Source organism: Neodiprion lecontei, chromosome 7 (assembly GCF_021901455.1).
Source record: "Neodiprion lecontei isolate iyNeoLeco1 chromosome 7, iyNeoLeco1.1, whole genome shotgun sequence".
NCBI classification, from domain to species: Eukaryota; Metazoa; Arthropoda; class Insecta; order Hymenoptera; family Diprionidae; genus Neodiprion; species Neodiprion lecontei.
Window position 1 is genome coordinate 23,906,610 of NC_060266.1, and position 24,489 is coordinate 23,931,098.

General features: G+C 37.5%; 1 protein-coding gene across 6 annotated transcripts in view; it reads left to right on the forward strand.

Moving 5' to 3' along the window:
- The first annotated feature begins 1,858 nt into the window (after positions 1–1,858).
- Positions 1,859–24,489, forward strand: part of LOC107223499 — a 39,084-nt gene continuing 16,453 nt past the window's right edge. The window contains exon 1 of one of the 6 annotated variants that reach the window (XM_046745615.1): positions 1,859–2,784. In XM_046745615.1, the coding sequence (XP_046601571.1) occupies positions 2,697–2,784 (88 nt within the window). In that variant the 5' untranslated portion in view covers positions 1,859–2,696. Of the gene's footprint in view, positions 2,785–12,632; positions 12,902–13,491; positions 14,227–23,217; positions 23,937–24,489 lie in introns of those variants that run through there. The other 5 variants (XM_046745617.1, XM_046745616.1, XM_046745618.1 and 2 more) reach the window with 5 other exon arrangements.

The following is a 24,489-nucleotide window of genomic DNA, read 5'->3' on the forward strand; positions in this document are numbered from 1 at the left end:
ATATCCAAAGGCCATTTTATCTAGCTGCAATATCGAAAGGCTATAACTATACGTAGGTATAATATCGAACCGTCGAGGGTGGTTAAAATAAATAATATGGTTTCATGAATTGTGGAAAAAAAAAAAAAAAAAGAAAAAAAAAGGAAAGGGAAAGAAAAGAATGCACCTGCAAACAATAAATTACTAATACGCCGAAGGTGATTGCGGCAGTCTGGCAAAATACCGCAAGAGAATCAATGATTGGACTGTATTACAGACAGAATAATACCGTCGCGTAGTCGGTGAAAAAGAGGGTGAGGCGGGTGCTTATTCATCGCGATGAATTAGAGTACATGTATAAAAAAAGTGTTCCAACGCACGTTGTATTGTACATATATACATACATATATATATAGTATACTCAAGTCACAAATCCGTTCGGAGTCGAGAGCACGAATCGAGGCGTCGTCCTTATATACGGAGGGAGGTCCAGTATGGAGAAATAAAAGAGATTTTATTGCGAGCGGCGAAATGCAGCAGAGCTGAGATGAGATGATTTGAGAGATGACGGGGGAATAGTGGAGTACGTAGTGGGATTGATGAACGAAGCGCGTTGCCCCGAGTTAGGACTCGACTACTCGTATAACTGCGGCAGGTTCGTATCATTGTACGTACGTAAGTTCAACGGTCTGTTGCCGTCGCGTCGAGACTAATCGGTGATCCGTGATCGAACGTGCGTTTGAAATTCCAATTTATCGATGGCACAATTTTATTTTTCTAATTACGTTGGGGGAGGGGCGGAGGTCGAGGGTTTAAGTTTGAATCCAGAATTTCGAAAAGATTCTGCGATAGCTTCGGCCGCCATTTTTAATTTATGGAAGAATTTGTTTTTGTCGAATAACTGATCACCGATTTTAATCACCGTTTATTTTCATTAAAAATGACAATAAATAAACTTGAAAGAAATTTAATTTTATACATCACAATTTGGTAAAAATTTTTGGTCACGTTGGATATTTACAGATTTGAACTGTAAATTCAAGATGGCGGCTGAAGCTACGGCACGCAGAATTCGGTCGAAGTTCTAGATTTTGACCATCGCCCCGAGCGATTGGAAAAAATAGCATATTCTGTAAAAAAGAGACAAACACGGTCTTTTCGGGGCGAGCCTAAGTTTGCAATATAAGTCGTAGATGAAGAAACACGCGAGGCGAAAAGACCGTTGCCTCCTTGTTCCACGCGATTCTTTACATAGCAAAAGTGTGTAACGCGTTTTTCTACGAAGCACGAAAATTCAAGTTAGGTTCGCGCAACGTCAGATTTTTCAGCGTCGGCGCACGCGCGGAGTACAATAAAAGACCACTTTTCAACTCCTCCGCGCATGCGCGTTCGCAAACTGACTCTTCCGTCGTAGAACCGGGTATTTCGCGTACTCAAAACACGGATGGAAAAACGCTCAAAGCATGTTCTCGTTTGTATAACCCCGATTTATACGAACGCTGGAAAACTGGTTAGAGAAAATCTTGCAGTAATATGATTTCAGGGAGCACAACAGTTCAGTTTCAGCGTGTCTCGATGAGTCGTTCGTGAACGGCAACGGATTCTCGGTCCGTCCCGTTTCGTCTTTCCTTCATCTTCTTCTTCCTCATCTTCGTCTCCTTCTCAACGTCATTAAAAGTTTCGATATCGTCGTCGATTTTAAACCGTGAGACGGATGGATGCAAAGCATCGGCATCGTCAGCAGCAGCAGCAGCAGCAGCAGCAGCAGCAGCGGCAACTCCTCGCATGCATCGTAGGTTACATACGTGCGTCTCCACTAAGCTTATATATAGGTATATGATACGGAGAATCGAGGAGGACTGTTTCGTCTGTTTCTCTGCCGCTTTAGTCCGTGTCGCGACCTCGCGCCGAGGGGATGTCGTTCTTCCTCGAGCGTTCATCGCACGCCGTTTGCCTCCACGATACGTACTCTTTACGTCCTTCTTTCTTTATTTTTACACGCGTGCACGGTATTACAACAGTGGACTCGTCGTTGCGTATCCCTTGTACTTGAACCACGGCTACTTTGTCGCATCTAGTCCATCCTCGAGTTTTCTCTCTTAATTTTCTTCCTTGCGTATCATCGTCAGAAATGAAGAATTTTTTTTCATCTCTTCAAACAAACGAGTAAATAATAATATACATACTTCGTAGAGAAAACAGAGAAGAGAAATAATAACTAAATTAATCAATATTCTGTACAGTTCGTTCGTTGATTTTCAAACAGTTGTTTCAAAAAACCGAATAATTCACGATTCTTGTAATACTGCAAGTGATGATTATAAATAACAACAGTGACAATATTGTTCGTTTTCTTTCCTCCACCGCCACCACCTCCTCCTCCTTTTCCCTCTTAATCGTTATCGGTGATCAGTGATTGAGTACAATGCATAATATATAATATATAACATCCTCGTATCGTATAATTTCGTAATCCTTGTGAAAACCGCAGTGATTGCAAGTTCGTTCAAAGTTGCAAGTAGGTATATACCTACACGCATCTGCGTTGTAAATTTATCATCAATATCCCGATATCAACCGACCACATATTCCATGAAAAAACGACACCAGGCGTATCCCGCGTCCACGTTTGCTTGTAAAAAATCATCGTTACACAAATACGCACCGTGAAAAGATATTGAAATCGATAAATCAACCGGCTGGATAATTAAATAATAATGGGAAGCGAGGCTGTCAAAAGTGGAAACGTCCGATCGAGTACCGTCGTTGATTCAGATGGATCCGATACATGGGAAGATTTTTTCGGTAAGTTCCGCGTGTCTCGTTATTGTAATAAATAAAACCGCATCGATCTTTCATGATCTATTCTTCCTCCTCGTTCAAACAGAATTATCGAATTCTGTTACGTTACATATTTTTCTCTACGATAATATCTCCAATATCCTTCTCAATCGCCACGTTTTTCAAATTTCTATCATGTCGAAGTTAGTAACGTTACCGCAACCGATTCGTGCTGAGATTAAAAACCGTTATTATCTCGCGATTTTGGAACTATTTGAAATCGAGTAAACCGCGAAAAAAAAAACAAAACATACCGATTAATATTTTTCCATCTCAATTCTTTCATAAATTATTGTAAAAATAAGAAAATAGTCATGTTTTCCACCATGTTTCTAACTTCAACCTTGTGAATTTCTTCACTTCCACTTGTATATAATAATGTATATAGGTATATATATATACATATACATCGATACAACACAGGATTAATTCTTTTATCTTCCTTTCCTTATTCGTCACACATTTTCGCGCCAATGAATCGCGATTATCAATAACGTAGGTATATGTTATACACACGGATAGACCTGAGACAGTACAACGTTTTGTGTGAAATAACACGCCTCTAAAGAATTCCTTGTTTCATTGACATTCGTATTCCCATTATTACGTACATAATAACAAATGTGATCCAATACCGCGAAAAATATATTGTTAATCATCCATGTACAACATATACACGCGCGTATGAAATATCTTTGCGAAAAGATGTGACAACAGTATGGAAAGAAATTCTTGGAAAAACGCCCCGCCGCATTGTATCGTAGTAGACGATAATATTGTCTATTATGTTGCACGTACGTTTTTACACCTACAAGCGTACACGCCTTGAATCTCGTCTCTTTCCTCGCCTTTCCACCCTGTGCCTGGTGGTTATATATTTTCACGATTCAAGCTTTTCTCCTTCGACGCACGTGCGTGCGCGCAGCCTGATTTTAATGCCGACAAGCATCGGCGTTGCGTGCACTGGCAACGCATTGGCTGATTCTTAAATTCCGCAAATCGGTACACCATGCGCATATGGACCGATCCCTTTATTCGTATGTGTGGCAAATCGGGTTGCGGCCTGTACAATTAATTGTGCACGAGACGACGAAAGAAGAAACGAAGAGAATTTATTCACGGTGATACGATACGTTTTTTTCTTCTTTTTTTTCTTCGTTACTAAAATAAAGAAGAAAATTTCTAGCGAAAAGTTGGGCAAAAATATGTCACGTAGAGTGAATTTCTAACGACCGAATGGTCTGACGCGCGTGCGCAAAAATTCGCGCAGCAAGAGGAGCTGTTGTTTTATCAGGATGAGCAACGTTCGCAAGATTTGTCCGTAGACTCGCCGCGACGTAAATAACCTAAAAAATGTTGTTGGCCCTGACAAACGAAAAGCTGTACCGTCGCTTTCGAATTTTAGCGCGTTCGCGTTAAAACCATCCAGTCGTTAGCGAATCACTCTCTCTGTACGCGTATGTACACATACTTGTGTTACAAAACGAAAGAAATATCAGGCACGGAAGAAAAAAAAAAAAAAATAAATAAACAAACAAGGTAAACAAACAAAATTCCTTTGTAAAAACGCTTGGTTGCATTAAACAATAATAACAAAATCGACGCTGCAGGTAAAACGACAAGAAAAAATAAATATACGTATACCTTATACTATAGTTCAGAAATCTGAGGAGCTTCAAATGCGCAGAATAAACGTTTCAACAAGCGGCACGTTTATGATACGCAATGAATTTTTAAATACACGTACAATTGTACAGACTTGCAATTTTATTCGTCGTTTATCGTTTCTTTCCTCCCTCCCTTTTTTTTTTTTTTTTGTTTTTTCTTTTTTCTCCCCTGTGTATTCGTTTCGAGAAAATCGTTCGATTATTTACTTCAACGTTAGAGAGTGACTAGATAACCAGAGTAAATAATCTGAGCTATACCACGTGCACCTTATAGGTAGGTAGGTTGGTCGGTTGTATATCCACCCTGTAGTTCTACAATATGGAAATGTCACTCGCCCACGCGTTGAACCGGAATAAAATAAAGGATAACAAAAAATATGTATATAAAGAGAAAAAAAAAAAAAAAAGAAAGAAATGGGAAGTTGAAAAGAAGCGGGTGACGAGGTGGTTAAAGCTAAAAGGTGCAGCGCGTGGGTTTCGGACCGTGGCCGTTAGTTGTTTGGGTAGAAAAGGAGAAAAACTGGTATTAGTATCCAGGTTCCCGCCTCCTGCATATAAATTCATGCAGCTTTCGTCTATGCACGCATGCACGAGTATATACACACATACATACATATACATATATATATCGGATAGGACACGAATCGACGAAACACTGCATCGCAAACGTAAAAACCTGTGACTATGATAATTTTTCTCAAAAAATAAGCAACGCAAAATGATTGAAACGAAGAGTTTGAAAAAAAAAATAAAAAATCGTACAAAATAAAATCTATATCGGTTAATAATGAAAACCCGATTACTCGTCGGGGAAGAAAAGTGACCTGCAACGGAATCATTCTCTTTCCCTTACAAAGTTACAGCCAGTGAGGGGGGGAAAAATAAAAGAAAAGAAAAGAAAAGACTCCTCAACTCTGACGCTGTTTCATGCTTCTTTGAGGATACACCCATACGTTTGTCGTATACGGTATTGTAGTATATATTTATCATACGTATGCACACACGTACGAATGTACATGCTGCAGCTACGCGACAAACAAAAACTCTTTCTTTGCCGGATGCGCGCAGCGTGGCAAAGCCAGAAGAGTAGACAAGAGAGAGAGGTCGATATATATACATGGCAATGCTGCACTTCACCAAGCTCTTCGCAGCCATGTTCATATACGTATAGATTATTTCATATACGTACCAAAAATTTTACCCAGTTCCTTTTGTTATACACAGTGTGATCGTATTTCGTTACGTTATGACTTTACACTTGAAACGTGGATGAATCGCACTGTAGTCAAACACGCCCTCCTCTCCCTTCCCCCTCCCATCTTACGCACACGTCGTGTATGCATATTTTTACGCTCAAACGTGCGAACGTGCAGCAGTTGATACTTTTCTTTTCATCGTGAAGATATTACGCGTGTAATATAAAAAAATTCCGCGACATCCGACCGGTCGAATTTCAAATTGACAACAGACGTTATTCTCGTTTGTTTAAAAATCTTTTTTTTTTTTTTTTCTCTCCACCGTGACTAAAAATATTTACAAAACAGTCGACGACGACGACGAGTTCGTGATTATAACGTGTAAAATTTGTAAAAATTTGAAAAAATATTGCTTCCGCTTTTTTCGCTACGTACTTTTCATCCGTAAAAAAAAAAAAAAATTACAAAGCCAATCTGAGACATCGACGTGGAACGTTGATAGAGATTTCACGGAACAATGGATAGAATTTAACTTATGAATAGAGAATTTTGCGTTACAAGGAAGTGTTGATAACAATATCTTCTCGTACGCGCCGGTTTTACGCTTTGCGGGTACAGAGATTGCCGAATGTTACATATACGCCACGTGTGTAAGAGAGGCGTTAAACCGGAAATTAAGAAATTGACGTACACGCAGCGTACCTGTATGTACGTACATCGCTAGAGCTCCTTAATAAATTATACGTGCGTATTTTGTACGCTTCTTACATCCGAGAGACCAAAGTTGGGAAATTTTCATTACGCAACACATACATTTGTGTAAATACCGCGTACGTTATTAATTTTCGGCAGCAGCAGCAGCGATAAGTTGTGTTTGCAGAGACACGCGCGCATAGAAACAAATACTCGCACGGAGCAGGAAAAGAGAGACAAGTCAAACAATCATTATCGTTATTGCACCTCGTTTGCATCGCGTTTAAACACCGCGCACTTACACAGCCACGTACGTGCATACGTACAATAATATACCTGGGTATTTGCTTATCTCGATGCCTTCACCAGCTACTCATGCATATATGCATGCACGTTTGATAAACCCAAGTGTTTCGGGGTTACCCTTAATTAAGGTCGCATCACTTTCCGAATTGTTCCAACTTCTTATTCTGCTTCTTCTTTCTTTGACGACGAATTTTCAAAGTTCAAAAGAAAAAAGAAAACGTAAAGTTACAAGAATAAGGCAACTGCGCGAGTAAACGTTGTTTCTTGGTTACTGGGTCATATGTACGATGCGTGCACGTAAGGTGTATACACATTTACATAATATCCCTGGTATCATTGTAACTTAGAACCTCCTCGATTATCCGAACTAATTGGGACCGAGTCTAGGAGTTGGGGAGTCAAACGCCGAACGATTGTTTTATCACTTTGATTTTATAGCATAGACGTCTATTGTCGATCGACAACAATATTGAGCAACAAAACTGTATTTTTATAATCAAGGTTCTACCGTACGATATTATACACATGTATTTATTTATTTACAAGCTGCCTTGCAGAAAAAGGCATGAACAAAGTGAGAAGAGAAAAAAACACGACAATATTGTCGTATTGTTATTAAGTAGTATTATCACGCTGCCATACCCAAGTAAATATTTTCTCTTGCAACAATCGCGGCGAGAATCGTATATGGTGATGTACGTAAATCGAATAGCTGTTGTAATACGTAACAATATATTATATACTCTTATTTCACTTTTAACACAATGTTGACAAAACGCGCTTTTCTCGCATAAATTATACGGTCTTTAAAAATTCTCACCTTATCCCCGATACTTCTTGTCATTACATTGTCGTCTCGGTCCCCCTTTATTTCTATTCTTTCCTTTTCTCGGTTATCGTAAAATTACATTACACATATCGGGCATTCCACGTCAAATTAGCAAACCGTGAACATAAAGGGTCTTGGGGAATTTTTCACATTTTCTTTAGCCGCTGGTAAAATTTATGCAAAATCGCTGAAGCCAATTACGAAACCGTTATTTCTAAAAATCATGAAATAAGTTCACACTGATTCTGTAATTGAAAAGGTTATTTTTTCTCAAAATTTCAATTTCTCTGTGTCGGAATTGTTTTTGATTTTTATTTTTTTTCCTCAAATCGTAACGTAACGTGGTATCTGTACAAGGATTTCAGAATTTGTATGCACACGTTTTTAATATATATATATATACATATATATGTGTATATGTATAAACATATGCACGTATCGTGTATCGGGAAGAGAGGAGGAGGTGAGCCTAAATCAGATAGGCAAGCGTGGGCTGTGTTCGCTGCCGTAGCTTGCACATGGTTTATTGTTAGTTAAGCGTGGGTGTGCCTCCCCCCCCCCCGCCCGTTTCACCTTTTATTCACCCCCTACGCAAAACTAGCTCGAGATCTCGTTCTTTCGTAAGATGCGCTGTCCCGCCGCAGCCGCGTCGTTCTTACCACGGTTATTCGCTGTCAGCTTTGCCGTAAAAATTGTGAAAATTCTTTCGATTTGTCCAAATATTCGTTTTCCTCGTTAAACTGAGAGAAATAGAGAAGACTGCAATATGCTGTACTTGAAAACGGGTTGATTAGCATTATGCCTCAAACAACGTTCATGTGTGTGTATACATATGTATAGGTTACCACGTATGCATTACCGAACTACCCATTTTCACCGCGCGTCGTACATTATTCTCTTTTTTTTTATTTATCTTATTTTTATTTGTTAAAATTGTTTTCTGCATCGTCGACGCACTGGGAATAAAATTTGTGTAAACTCGATACAGAAAGACACGGAGTAAAAAAAAAAAAAAAAAAAGTCACTACCACCACCACCACCACCCGATTACCTTTTTTGATTCAGGATGTTTTGTTGTTCGTTGAAACTAATTGAATGGCGTTTATAGTGAATAACAAAACACCCTGAATCAAAAAAGGTAAGCCAAAACGATAAATATTCTATTATAACACAAAAATCTAATCTATATAACCTATTTTTTGTTGAGGAAAAACCGTATTTTTGAAGAAAAAAAAAAAAATTAAAAAAAAAAATCACCACACAATAAAATTAATTCGTGTCTAAAATATTCTAATATCAATTCTATTCTACTGAATCTTGTTCCTAACACAATCGTTTAAAAGTTTTCACCTCGTACACAATATGTAAGAAGTGTAATAAACTTTCTTCATCTTTTAATCGGTCGATTATCCATGACTTGTAATATTCGTGCAGACTCGTTCGTTTCTTATTAATTTAACAACATTTCCGACGTATCGAGGCCGGATTTTTGATCGCCAGTCATAACTTGCGTGACTTTTATAAAAACTTGATTCTCGCAATCAAACCTCTACACATACGCAAGCTGACGTTAATAAAACCGTTCCTAACACTTTCATAATTTAACTAGTAAGGTATGTTTGATATACGGATAATATTGTACGTATATACACGAACCACGCGATCGAGTTGATGAGATTTTTTTTTTTTTTTTTTTTTCTTTTTTCAAATATCAAACGAAAGAAGAAATCCTTCGAGTCTTCGGGTAATTCTAAAGAGTAAAATGTCATCCGACCTAGACCCGTGCGAATATACAAGTTAAAAAAGAAAAAAAATTCATATTTCCGTTGCAGTCTTGGAATAATTATTTTCTTTCTTCCTCTCTCTCTTTCCCCCAAGTTTCCATCAGACCGTAGTAATTTTCTATCACAATTGTAAAGTGAGAAAAGAAAAGAGAAAAAAAAAAAAAAAACATCGGTAATTACAGGCGCGGTATTATATTACCGCCAATTAGTAATACAATCGTACGAATTTCCATACATATATTAATTCTTATATACACACATACATGTATACGGCACTTAAGGTTTCGCTATAATTGCACAACGTAACCGGTCGGCTGCAAAAGTTTCTTGTTTCTAAAATTCGTCTCGCGGTCGTCTCGGTTTTTTTTTTTTCTTTTTTTTCCCCCCTCCTTTTTTCTTATTCTTTCTCGGACGAAAGAATCAAGGGAGTTGGAAATAAAAGTCGCGCGGCACTTCTTTGTTCCTTATACCGAGAAACGTTTGCGGCAATGTCCAACGAAAGATTTTCTATTTTTCTTTGTACACAGCGAACGAGAAAATAAAAACACGACGAACCTTGCGACGAAATGAAAAAAAAAAAAAAAAAAATTTCCAAATTTAATATACCCAATAATTGATCGTAAATTTTTATCGTTGTACAATAAAATATATATATATATATGTATATATACATATACACATATAGTTTTTATAGTATAGTTTTCATCTCGATCGATATATTAGGCAATAAAATTTCATTACCGGATCGTAGTATGATAATTAACTCCTGGTAAGAGATACACATGCGAGTGACAATAATTCATGAAAAAATCAATTCAAAAAAAAAAAATCACCAAGAGTGAAAACGAAAGAAAGTAATAAAAATAAAATAAATCCCACACGATTCAAGTTACAATATAAAAATCAATGTAAACAACCTTCGTTGCCTTAGCCATATAAATGTGATATAGGTACAAAATAATCATCGGTGTACAATTTATAGGCATATATATTACACCGTGTATATTACAGACATATATAGTATACGTGATACACAATATTACACCTCCTTCACTCGCCTCGTGTTCATCAATCAATCGACAACAAGCTCGTAGAAAATGAGGCTCTGCTGAGGTTAACCGTAAATAATGTTATACACCATGTGTATGTATATATACGCGTAGTAAAGGGCATTTCACCTTCGACGTCTCTGCAGCCTATGGTTGTGTATAGTATAATATAGTATAGTACAGTATAGTATAGTATATCGGTATTACAACACACAACTGCATCTTCTCGAGAGAACAGATAGAACGGCTTATACGTTATACGGCGCGTGTTCGTGAATACGAAGAGGCACAATGTCTGAATCGTTCTTATTGTGTATTATTCGTGTATAGGTCGAGGAAAATGATGATATTTTGACGGTGATTGCGAAATTTTTGAAAATTATTTTCAAACAAGTTACCAGGCAAAACGGTAATTTCTTATCATTTGTTTAACTAATTGTGAAATCTTCTTTTGGTGATTTTGATTTTTTTTTTGTTCCTCGCGACTCGATATATCTTTCTTAAGACAACAACGGTCTGTAAATTTTAATTGAAATCCAAAAAAAAAAAAAAAAAACTGTTCAAAATTCAAAAACAAATTTTTTTTGGTACTCTGATTTTTCAACTCTGTATTTTAATTAATATTTCCAGATCGTTGTTGTATCGGGGAAAAATATATAGAATTCTGAAAATTAAAAATCAATGCCCGAATGACCGAAGAAATAGTTGTTAATTGGTTTAAAAGATGAATAAAAATTTCCCGTTTTGCCTGCTCGATTAAATTTTGGTTGAAATATTTTTCTCTTCGGCTGTACGGAATTATTGTGACTTTTTTTTTTCTCTTCCAATATTCAAATATCTCGTAATCACGGCAAGTATATCGTCATCTAAGAAGCTCCGGTGCCACCAGGGGAGAGGTTAGGAAAAAAATGGAACGATTCTCACGATTCTTTGTCAGAATCGTAACAACGGTATTAAAAATCGTGGACCCGAATCCAAGAGTGTGAGGGTCGGACCCTGTTGCTCGAATTGACATGGAATCACCCATTTACGGTATACGTTTTAACCTACTGTATTATGTCAAGGTTTCCAACGATACGACATACAAGTCGTAAACTTTGTGGAAGCTCTCGATGTTGGATTTCACGGTAGCATTGCAGTTTACACCATTATCGTTCCACACCAACAAACCTACACCATTATCGTTAGAGTTGTTGTATATGTTCATGTAATAACGGGTATCGGTGCGTTGAGTAACTCGAGAGTTCCTTCCTTACATGGTAAGAGATCCTTCTCCATCTTCTCGCTCGTGTATTGTTGTTCATCGAAAATACGACGCCGTGTATAGACATATATTACAAATGTTTCGTGTCTATTTTCGTTCAAAGTACCCGGCCGAATTCTCAGGGAAATTGGCTTGATTTTTAATACGTCACGGCGCGTATCCTCCCGATAAAAAGTTCTCACGGTCACAAGTACCAAAAATCACTAGTTTCCGAGATAGAAGCTTTGGAAAAAAGTTGTCCAAATTTTTTTCACATCCATCGATCTCGTGATTTTCGTCAATTGCAAAGCTTCAAGGGGACTTGGATTCAAAAAGCTGCACGGTCGATTCTCAAAGATAGGCAGGAAGCCGTTTCAAACCTTATCGAACAATGTTCGACAAATTTTTTAGTCGTTTTCTTATTTTTCGACAAAACAAAATTACGAATCGCGAGGTTCGGACTTTGGCCGGATTCGCATGGAATTTCCCACGCGTGTATAGGATATCCATATCTCGCGCAGCAGCATCGTAATTATCCATCCTCCTCTCGTTCTGCCGTGCAGATACTTCTCCAGCGGATATAGATACGTGCGTGCGTGTGTTTGTTTGTTTGTTGCGTACGCGTGTTCACTATTTAGGATGACAAAGGCCGCGCCCCGCGTTGGTCCTCCTCCTCTTCCTCCTTCTCCTTCTCCTCGTCATCGTCATTATCATCATCAACGCATGCGGACATACCGGCGTATTCTGGATCTCTCGCGACACAATCACACCCATCCATCCGTCCATCCGTCCAAACACACACGTGAAAAGACTTGGTCACGTTCATACCACGATTCCAAACACGCGCACGCGCAAATCGCGCTCCGCGAGTCCTTTATCGTTTTTATTGTTACAAGCGGCAGTGCTGCACATACCGTAAGTACGCCCTGAGCAGAAACAACACCGAAAGCTCTCCTTCCTCCTCTACGTAGGAGGTAAGCACCAGACGCTGTCGAGTTTCCACGCGCGTGTGTGCGCTCACGCGTGCACCCACGAATCCTGTCCGTGTGCCTTTTCCTACGCGTATGACACGTACGCTTGCAGTCGAATATAACCCAAGAAGAGACGGTGCACACAGTCCGTTCCGGTTACTCGATACGATCAGTTGTTGTAGTTGACACGTTGCTTTGCTTTTACCACTTTTACACAACTGACCTTCTATCTATAATATTGCAACTTTATATACGCCGATAAGCGACCTGATGCGGCAGTTCCCAATCGCTTTGCGATTATACGTACATGGTGTACGTAAATTGTTATTAGTCGCTTGTTTACGTTAGTATATATATATATATATATGTGTGTGTGAATGTGTGCGTCGTTTTACCCGCAGTGCTTCAAAATTCGAATTATCGTATAAACTTCTTCGAAGGAACAGACGAACGAACGAAACGAAATGCAAGTAGAAATGAGAAGTGAAGTGAAATGACTATAATTGGTGTCCCCGCCTACAAGCCCAGTCATTCGGAGTGGGATTGAAATAAAGAACTTTTTTTTTTTTACGGGGAAACTTGAGGAATTCAAATTTTTACGAAACATCAAAGTTTCGGATGGTCCGAAACCCGACGCTCAAAGTTCCAAAAGTGCGCAAATGAGAAGATTAAAAAATCCGTAACATCGAAATGCCGAATTATCAAAAATTTTGCAGTTCCATGAATTTTTGGCTCGGTGAAATTCCACCACCTTGATCCTTCTTTGTTTTGGATTTTCGGTTTCTCTCATCTTTTGCACCCTCTCGTCGAGTAAACTACGCTGTCTGGGTATATTCTAATTTTCCGAATTTTCCCCCATCGAAACTATATTTTTCCTAACTTTTCTCTATCGTAATTTGAATTTTCGAAATCTTTCATTTCTAAACTTTTTTTTCTCAAACTTTTATTTCCGATCGTACGAAGCCTCGTTGTTTCTTCAAAATTTCATCTCCTTGCTTCAAGTTTCGCCGCAAAACAGTTCGGCCTTGTGCCTTTTTGTAACTTCAACCCCGCCCCGGTAATTCGCAGTCGACGATTCGTCAACATCCGCGTGCGTTTTAATTATTACACACAAAACTGGTGCGCAAAATATTCGAGATAAGAAATAAGTCGAGACAATACATTTGTACCTCGTATATTCGTGTCGTACCGACAGGCGGCAGCAGCGTCGCCTCAAGAAAAAAATCCAATCCCACGAATTCCAAATCAGTGATAAGAAAAGCGTTACACCGTACAGCCTGTAACGCCGTGCGACGCGTGTGATGTGAAAGTTTCTACCCATAAATATGAAATTTGCAAAAAAACTCGATCGGTGAATGAATAAATTCATTGATTAACTGAATCCTCCCTCCTTATATTTTTTTTTTTCCATCTATAGTAACCAAAAGAGATTTGACTGACTGTACGAAAACGTGAATATTATATAAATTACAAACACGAGTTAAATGTTTAAAAGTTTCCACGGTGTGCTTTGGATCTCTGTTTTTTAAAAATTATTATCATTATTATTATTATTATTTTTTTTTTAACAATTCTACAACGGCGTTTATATCCTGTGGGAATTTGGATTATTAAAAGAAAAACGAATGTAACAACGACGACGACAAAAATGACCACAATTATTCAAACGTAAGTGTATATATACCTATATGTAATATTTACGCAGTTGCGTAACAACGCAACGACTGTTTTTATATATCCGATGAGAGCTTTTAGTTAATATTCCAGTACGATTGATAATGTAATAATGACCGTTTGTAATTTTTCAACGCAATTATTATCAATTAGAAGAAAGAAAAAAAAAAAAAGTAAGAAAAACTGATTCAACTATTAAAAAGCATTATTTATAGTTAAATGCACGTGACTGCGGTTTAACAACAATAATTATTCTTCTTCGGAAAAGCATAGAAAGGATCCCCCCCCGCCATTTCTGTTCCAATAATCATTTTTATTTCTAAATTTCTTTCCTCCATGATTGTTGAAAAAAATTACTCGTATTGTTATATATACCAAAAATATATGTAGTACAGTTATTAGTTATTATACATATACGTACACATTGTAAAAATGAAAACATTTGCAAATTATACAATAATACATAACAGTGCGTGTCAAATTATTTGCAATTTGCATTATTTATTACGAATTAAAAATTAATTTCTGTTTTCATCTTTTTCTTTCTTTTTTGCCACTAAAATTGCGTGAAGATAAAAAAAAAAAGAAAAAATTTAATTCTCAATACACGCGAATCGATTTCACGCGAGACTTTTTATAATTTTGTACCTATAAAAATTCCAATTCACGTTGTGTTGTATTGTCACAATGAGGATGAAATTAGTTTCTCACTATTCGTTGAACAATAAGAATCGAGCTGCACGCATGGTCGAAATAAATAGATTACGGTAACGTTAAAATACGGGTCGTCAAAATAGATTGGAAGGCACGGCGCTTCCGTTCTCTGTATAAATACATATATATATATATACATATATACACATACATACATACATAGTGCATCTACCGCCTTTCAACCAACCGGATCTAATCCTCTACATGCATATATATATATTACATACAATCAAATATGCAAATTATCAACATAGTCAATCACCCGTAAATTGATTTATATATATAATAAATTAAGACTCTTTGTTAAAATTTTATCCGATACATCGTGAATTGATATTTCGCAAACAAAGTTGTAATAAGCTGCCTCCTCGCTTAATTTGCGTCAAACCGAACATCTCGAAGGTTGTTGATTCACCTCCGCCGCAGAGTTCCGTTAATCGCGAATGAGAATATTTCCTCAGGTGTAAAATAATAATCGCATGAATTACTCGGTGTAAATATATATGTACAGTCGCGCAATGTATGGTAGATATTTAAATTATACTCATCCCGCATACCAAAGTCAATGAAATCCGGAAGTGCGTTGAATTAATTCATTGTCAAATTAATTATGTACTTAAGAATGAAAAGACCGACTGATAGATATAAAAATAAGTTGAAATTTCGCTTCCCACCCCCCCCTTTTTTTATACCCCCTCATCTCGCTTCGTAAATATTCAATATTTAATTAAAAAATTGATTTATTTATTCTTTGTTTCTTGTAAATTTGCTTTTCTTCTTTTTCCTCTTCAATTAATATGCAGCATTAATATTATCGCGCAGGAACTGTCGGTTGAAAAGTTTGAATCACTTACAATTTTTGCCGCAATATCTTTTTTTTTTTTTTTTAAAAAAAAGGGGGGGGGGATATCTCGACATTACCTTAAATTTATCATAACCCGGGGCAATCCCGTGTGTCATTTAACGTGTTTCATTTTGAAAAGCTTAACCTGCCGTGACCAATATCGCTAACCTGTGTGTTTGACTAGGTGTACATACTGCACACATGTAGCCAAAGCACACCACGTGGCTCTGTCGTCATACGGAAAGGAATGCCTTTGTGAGTAAAGCTATTCGCTCGTGCAAGAATAAATCGACGTTAAAAGCGTTGTTTGACTAAAAAAGTAGAGTAAACCTCTCAGAAACTGATTTTTCGTTGCGATTGCCAAAAAAGAATCGACAATGGCGCAAAATGTTTACGCGTACCTCGTTTCTCGTCATTCCAACAATATTCAAACACTTTTTGTTAACGATACCTGTTTTACCAAATTTACCTAGTTACTGTAACAAATGAAATAAAAAAACAAAAGAAAAGACATGAAACTTAGTTTTCTCCCTAACCGTAAACAAAATCGTCATTTTTTCTTTTCATTCGTAACTTTATCTCTCTCTCTCTCTCTTTCTCTCAAAACTTTCGTATTCCTATGCATGCACTCACGTACGTACAATAGCACTAGAGATATGTAAGAATGACAACACGTTACATACCTATGCTAATAGTTCTTCGTTCCATATATTACAAGTATATTAGTGACATAGCAAAAATTTACACACACTTGCACGTGCAGTATATACATACGGTACATGCATATAGATATGTAGCAATGTATGTGCATTGCACGATGCACGTTTCAATATGTATACCACATATACCGAACTTTCTAACGTTAGACCCTCCTCCAATCTAATTCGGTCATCCCGCTTTTCTTATGCGACAAGCCAGGTCGAGACAAAATACCGATAATAGGGAATCGCATATATATTAGAGTGTTTAAAAAAAACCGACTATTTTTTTTCTTTTTTCGAAGAACATTGAAAAATCTTCCGAGTGTCCCTCAAAAATGACCTCGATAAAATATGAGCTCTTAATATTGATATTTAGAGGTGGCGATTCTCGATTTTCTATTTCCCATTTAAATAACATGGGAAAAAATTGTTTTAAAAATTTAGAATTTTATTCCTCGAAAACGAATCAGTGTGAAGATAAAAAATAAACAAAATATATTCTTGTAGGAAATTTTACGATATACAAAAAAGATCTGATTAAAGATTTGCGTAAGGTAGGTCGTTTCCGATTTATCAGGCCTCAAACATCGAACCGTTTGAAATAATGATGTTATTAATTTATAAATGCTACAAAACTGACTCATATCGTTGATTAATGAAATTTACTAATTAACATTTCATTGGAAGTCTATAGTTTTAATTTTAAAATCAATAATATCGTGTATTTAAGTGATATGAGTCAGTTTTGTAGCATTTATAAATTAATAACATCATTATTTCAAACGGTTCGATGTTTGAGGCCTGATAAATCGGAAACGACCTACCTTACGCAAATCTTTATTAAGATCTTTTTTGTAGAGCGTAAAATTTCCTACAAAAATATGTTTTGTTTATATCTTCACACTGATTCGTTTTCGAGCAATAAAATTCTAAATTTTTTAAAAATTTTTTCCCATGTTATTTAAATGGGAAACAGATATATACTACAGGTGTATATACATGTATACATTATACATCGTATTATCTTATCACTTCGTTGCGTGTATGAATTTTTATCATTGTTCCATGTCGCGCACGCACACGTGTACACAATATTTGCACGCACACAACCGCAGAAATATGGTATTGGATTATGCAGATAAGTACTCGCGAAGCGAATGAAAAAAAGTGAGTATACATATATGCATATGATCGTATAGCATATGTATACATATATGCGTATAAAATAATAAGCACGTATTCGAAAAAAATCGTGATAAAAGTATTCAACATTGTTATTGTTATTATTGTTATTATCATGGTTACAATATTAGTCCCTGAATTCTGAAACCAGCGTAAAAAGGAAATTCCCATCAGCTTATCCGTCTTCTATATCATCGATAATGAACAAAAATATTGTAAAGCATGCATCAACGCGGCGCGTATAGAGCGATTACAAAACCGCAACGATAATACGGATTAGGATATGTGAACGTATAAAAATAGACGAGATATCCATTCGTACGTAAGAAAACGGTGCAGTGTAAGTAAAAGAAGAACAAAACTTACAATTCCATTAGGAGCCGAGTCGTTGTTTCAAAATTTAATTTTCCCGCATAATATAGGTATAATTTTATACCTCGCGTTAATTATAACATTCATATGAAAATTCTCTTTAAATAAATTCCTAAAATATTTCACCGACGCATATATATATATATATATATATATATATATACATATTTGAAATAAAAATTATATTTCCATAATAATGTGTTGTACTATAACGTCAATAATACGAAAATTTCTCCGCAATCCGCGATGAAAAATAGTTAATAGAACCGATGTGAGAAGAAAGCTGAAAGAAAAAAAAATAACGCAAAGATTAAACGCGATCAGAAAACACGTCGTGGCGTTATATCGTGAGTCGGAATGCCAAGAACCGCGGCGCCGTCTCTTCGAGAAAAACTTCCGTCATCGTCATCGTCGTCGTCGTCGTCTTCGGCGTCGACGCCGGTTGAAGGCAGGCGCCGTTTCTCTCTGCCATGAGAGATCGAATCGTTATTTTACACACATACGTGTGCGTATGCGCTATACGTGTACAGTATGCAGAAATAATCGTCGCAACTATTCAACTTCCTCCCCGTACTTCGATTAAATTCATTGATTACGCGCGTGTACGTTTGTAATAATGATAATAACGACAGTAACAACAATTTATTAATAGGATATTTATTATACGGAGAGAGGTGAAGATAGGCAACGATGTTGGTTTAAAACAAGGAAATGAAATTTCAAAATCAGTAATAAAGAAAAAGAGAAGAAAAAAGAAGAAAAATTCCCACGATTCGTGTAATAGAAAGTTGTTATATATACATAGTTGAGAAACTGTACCGCATATTATAATATTACTAATATGTGTACGACAATATAATTATAAACTGTTGGAAAAACTAGTTAGAAAGATATATGGGGCATTCCCATTATTGACTTTATTTTTAATTCAAACTTTCTTCTAGGTGATGGATGCGAAATAGTAGTTGAACTAATTTTACAATTTACGGTTTTCCGTGTTTTTCTTTTTTTTTTCTTTTTGAATTTTTTTATTATTATTCCTGTTACAGTAATAATCCTTATTTATATGTTATCATTGATATTGTTTCGCTAAATTATTTTTCTTTTCCCTACACGTTCTCTTATCTCTTTCCACGTGTACCTCCCGAAGCTTTTTACGTTATTTTTACCTTTCATCACCTTTGACGAATATGACAAAAAGTATTGATTTTCGAAACTCTGGAATATGAAAAAACAGGCTTTTAGAAAAAAATATCGATCGGTCGGTCCGTCCGACAAACTCTCGCGATGATCTCGGAAACGCGGTTCGATATAAAACAAAAAAATTTCAAATTTACAGAAAACGTTACAATCAAATGATGGTTATGAAAAACTTCCACGTACAGTTTAATTTCAATTTCCCCTTCTGTCTTAAAATAAATCGATCTTCAATATTTTACCTACAAACGTATACTTTTTCCCTAAATAAAACGATTATAAATATTTCATTTTTCAGTAATTTATTTATTTTTCTTTCAAAACTTTTTCACTCGACCTTCTTCCAGATGATCGTGAAATTTTGTCGCACAGACCGACGACAGGCAATTTTCCTTTTCATGCCTGTGAAAAGTGTTTCTCATAAAAAAAAAAAAAAAAAAAAAAAAAGAAAAAAAAAACCGGCTCGTTTCTCTCGTTCCTTGTCCGTTGTTTGAAAAATTATTTAATTTCTTCAAATCTTTCAACATTACGATCGTCCTACACGCGTTGCGTCTGCAATTTACATCCCATACACGATGTAGGTGCATTTTAATAACAAGGTCCGTGCACCTATAAACAGCAAAAAGACACGCCTCGTTAACGCAACATACATAACCGGGTCTCATGCTTCGGCTCGTTTACAATCTTCTTTTAACATGTAGGTCGGTCGGCGCCGCCGCCGGTCGTCTTTCTCTCCTCGTTGTTGTTTGTCGTATGCCGTGTACGCGTGTGTTCGTTCGCCATTTAATTTATAACGAGCAACGTTTCTTACGCGTATGCACTTGAGTACTTACTTGACGCCTCGAGTTACACACCCGAGTTGCTCCTTACCCGCCTGAGCTTGCGAGCTGTACTTTTACACTTACGCGTACCTCGAGGGTCAAGGAGTGAGAAAAGTTTAAGTACAAAACAATAAAAAAGTACCGATAGTAAAAGTTGAAAAAAATTAAAAAAAAAAAAAAAAACGTATTTAATGTAACGTACGCATGGTATTTGATATTAATCGAATCAGGCAGGCCGTATAGTGTATTAATTATGGCGACGCGAGTCACTCATGGCGTCATATTTTTCCTAAAAACTCCTCCGTGGACGATAATGCGATGAGCTACGGTGACGTATATCCCCCCCTTATTTTTTTTTTTTGTGTTTTTTAATTGTTTTATTTTTACCACTATGCATCTCTCAACGAGGGGCGATCACACGTTATACTTATTTATATTCTTTCCTCAATATTGTCGTTGACTTGGTGAAATCGGATAAGAGAATGAAAAAAAAAAAAATAGAAAAGAAAGAATTCAACGAATTGTTTCATGAACAATGACTGACAGATTTGAAAATCTGAATAGAAAATAAATCATAAAGTAAGAGAAGGAAAAAAAAAATGGAAAACGAACGAAGAAAATGATCAGAGCGTTTTTAATCTCAAAAATTACCCGCATGTTTATATCGTATGATTTGAAACCTTTACCGAATAAATAGAAAAAAAAAAAAAAAAAGGGAAAACAAAAACGAGATCGGAGAAGGTCAGGATCAGAGTTCGATGGATCGGACGCGGAATGTCCTATATACGAAAGAGTTTAGGTACGAGGCGTATGTGAGGAAGGTCGTAAAGCTCTATCAGGCATGACGCGTGTTCGACGCGGCTCGAAATGAGTCAGACAACGTATGCATGCATAGTATATACTCAGATTGTACACTTGCTACGCCTATGTGCGTATCGTATGTAAGTATATACGTAAAGTTCGTTTTCTTACAAGCCCTGCGCGTATATGTATTAGATACGCGATTAGTGAGTCAGTGGCTCGTTGTAATTCATTACGGCAATGCGACCGCCTCCTCATCTCCCCCCGATCACCTTCTTCGCCATTCGAACCGTCGATGTACGCACAAAAAATTCTTAAAGCTGTTTTCACACCGAGTCGATAAGAGTTCAAGAAACTTGCGGCATTGAAATGATAATATTCATAGGTAATAATTGAGGAAAACTTTGGCAAAAAAAAAAAAAAAACCCAACCAACTCGCACGAACGCCGAAGAATCGAATAATAATTTTAGTATCATCGACTGTTGAGACTGTAAAATATTTTTGCCAAGTTTTTGGTATTCTATGCGGATATTCAATATCGTAGAACAGTGGAAAGAGCGACTAAGCGACGGGAAATCGTGGATCTGCTAGGATCGCTGTAACAAAAAAGGGCGAACCCCGGTGAATAACGGAGTAAAGTGGACGACGAAGAGTTTGCGTCGGTACGAGAAGATTAACGAGGGACGTCGACGGGCTTGCGAAATTGTTGTCCGAACGGTAGAAAAGCTTCGGAGGTTTTCCCGCGATCGACGACGAATCCTAGATCTCGGGCGTGAAATTTCCCTCTCTGGATCCTCTCGACGACGCGCTGGGAGACGATCGAGATGCCGGAAGTTCCGGGATCCCGACGGGAGAGGCAAGGACTCCGAGAAAGGGTCAGGATCCCGGGGAGCGGCTTCCGACTCCGTCTCTCTCTCTCTCTCTCTCTATCTCTCAGACTCCCGGAGACGCGAGTCCTCGACGAAGAAGTCGGTCAACGATTGCTCGGGAAAGAAAAAGCCCGAGTCAACGTTTCCTTCGTAATTTTCCCGAATTCTTCATCTCCGCGTCGATTCAGCCTCCTCTCGTCGACCGAGATCATCCTTCGTCGCCGCAAGTTTAACGCCTCCGTCAAGGACTGCGACTCCGTTTATGCTCGCCTGCAAAAGTCCTCTCCAAATCGCCAGATTGGGTCTCGTTCCAATATTGCCCGAATAAAAACCATTCGGATAAATATATTTATTTATTACAGATGTCCTAGAGACTAATGACCTTAGCTTATCGTATAAACACCTCGATGAAATTCTACAGTACAAGAAGCGATGCTTGTAATTAAAAATTCTCAAATTACAGACTCGTCGTCTCTACCTTCCAAAAAAGAAATAAAGAAACGCTGGCTCATCTACAGTTTCATATTACGTTATACCGCACGTAGTATACAACGCTGCACAACACTACACAACACTGCAATCACATCGTACAACGTCAACCCCTATACGTGTACGCACTTATGTTCCGATAAATGTATAGTCATGCCGTACATAAATGATCGATGATTCCAAATTTACAACGATCTGTAAGAAGGTATAATATAACAGATAGCCGGAGGTAACGTCTACCTTATACGTCACCGCTAGGTATCTATCTACCTGTTGCAACGTCGTGCTCGCTTCCCTCCTCTCCTCTCCTCTCCTCTCCTCTCCTCGTCTTTCCCCTTGCTCACGGTACATAATACCTACAGACACTACCGATACCTTCAAAACTTTCTCTCTCTCTCTCTCTCTCTCTCTCTCTCTCTCTCTCTCTCTCTCTCTCTCTCTCTCTCTCTCTCTCTCTCTCTCTCTCTCTCTCTCTCTCTCTCTCTCTCTCTCTCTCTCTCTCTCTCTCTCTCTCTCTCTCTCTCTCTCTCTCCGGCTCCGGCTCCCGCTACTCGGGCTACCTGCAGATTCTCCGAGATTCCGAGGAGAACGAGGGGTATAGTAAGGTATTAGCAGCGAGCCAGGCAGTCAGGCAGGCAGGCAGGCAGCCAGTCGACCAGCCACAAGGAGAGAAAGAGAGAGAAAGGGAGAGACTCGGATTGAGTCAGTCTCACAGTGCAGTGCACGGTGCGCGGTGTAACTTGGTAGTAATCTTACAAATGGCATACGCGATATACGTGTAATAAAATATTACAACGTTACAACAATTTATCATACTTTGAAATAAATCGGTGCAGTGCGGTGATTGAAAATATAATACTCGCGGGGTTCGATATCGCGAAAAGGAAATCAAGTCTTTAAACGATTCCCGCATACGTATGTCCATTAAATTCACATAGTACATGGTGATATGTAACAACAACACATGCGAGTCTTCTGTATACAAATAATAATAACAATAACACCAATAATAATAATATCTACAACGAAGTCAATCACCGACGTAACGCACACAGCGCGATAACGATTTTTGTTACCCATAAATTCGTAAAAAAAGAATACACATGTAATATAATTGTACGTACCAACCGTAGTTAAAAACAGTTTCTAAAACTGATCGCAGTCAATATTGTTATGTACGCACAGACAATGTATATTTGACACATGTCTGGTTCAAAGTTCTGAACGTCGAATACCGCATAACGTGTTTGTTTAATACTAAATTACGTCGTTGCAGTTAGGAGGAAAAACTTTAAATTCCTGCGGATATAAAAACAGTAATAATAATAACGACAACAATACCGATAACAGTAAAAACGACCGTCATTGTCATCATCGACATTGCGCAACGTGTTTGCGGTTGAATGAAAAAAAAGTGGGGAACGGGGGAAAAAAAAAAAAAAAAAAAATAGCGACATTTTTTAAAAACTTCCTCCATCTCTCCATTCGTGTCGCAAGCGCGTTGAAGCGAAGTGTCTGCGCGAAGACACAACAAACGGGACAACCTCGTGTACGCGGCTTGTTGGTCTAATTAACGAAGTGTTCGTAAGGTGAAAAAGGTGAGAAGAGAAAATCACACCGCACAGTGACCCGATGGATTTAACGCGTGATATATTTCATTGACGAATCGCAATATGTAGTGCATGCGTGTAATACACATACCTACGCAGGCAGGTGAGTCTGACGTTGAGACGAGAAAAAATAAAAAAAACAAAAAACAAAGTCGAATTACAATTTAACCAAAAGTGTACGAATAATTAATTTTTATTCATATACAATGACGGGGAAATTATTGATCAGTCACGACATCGTTGTTGCGAAATTATCCTCTTTTCCCTCTCCTCTATCTCTCTCTCTCTTTCTGTCATCCGTATATGTATCTATCTTCGCTTTATTTATTTATTTTTTTTTTTTTATTATTATCTAATCTAACTTATCAAACCGTACAAAGAGCCGCTACTGTATACGTATACGTATCTGTAACAATTTACAAAGTACAAACAAAGCAACGGTATAATTTATCATCAATCGACATTTCATTCGTATATCGTCATCGTCATCATTGCCATTATCGTCATCGTAATCATCATCGTTGAGCTGTGAGGACGCCATTTTGATGATACGTGATCTAAACCTTACACATGTAATATTAATGGATTTAATTTATACGAGAAGCCTTTCCTGCATTACGATGAGTAATATGCCGTTGAAGTTTACCGATCATAAG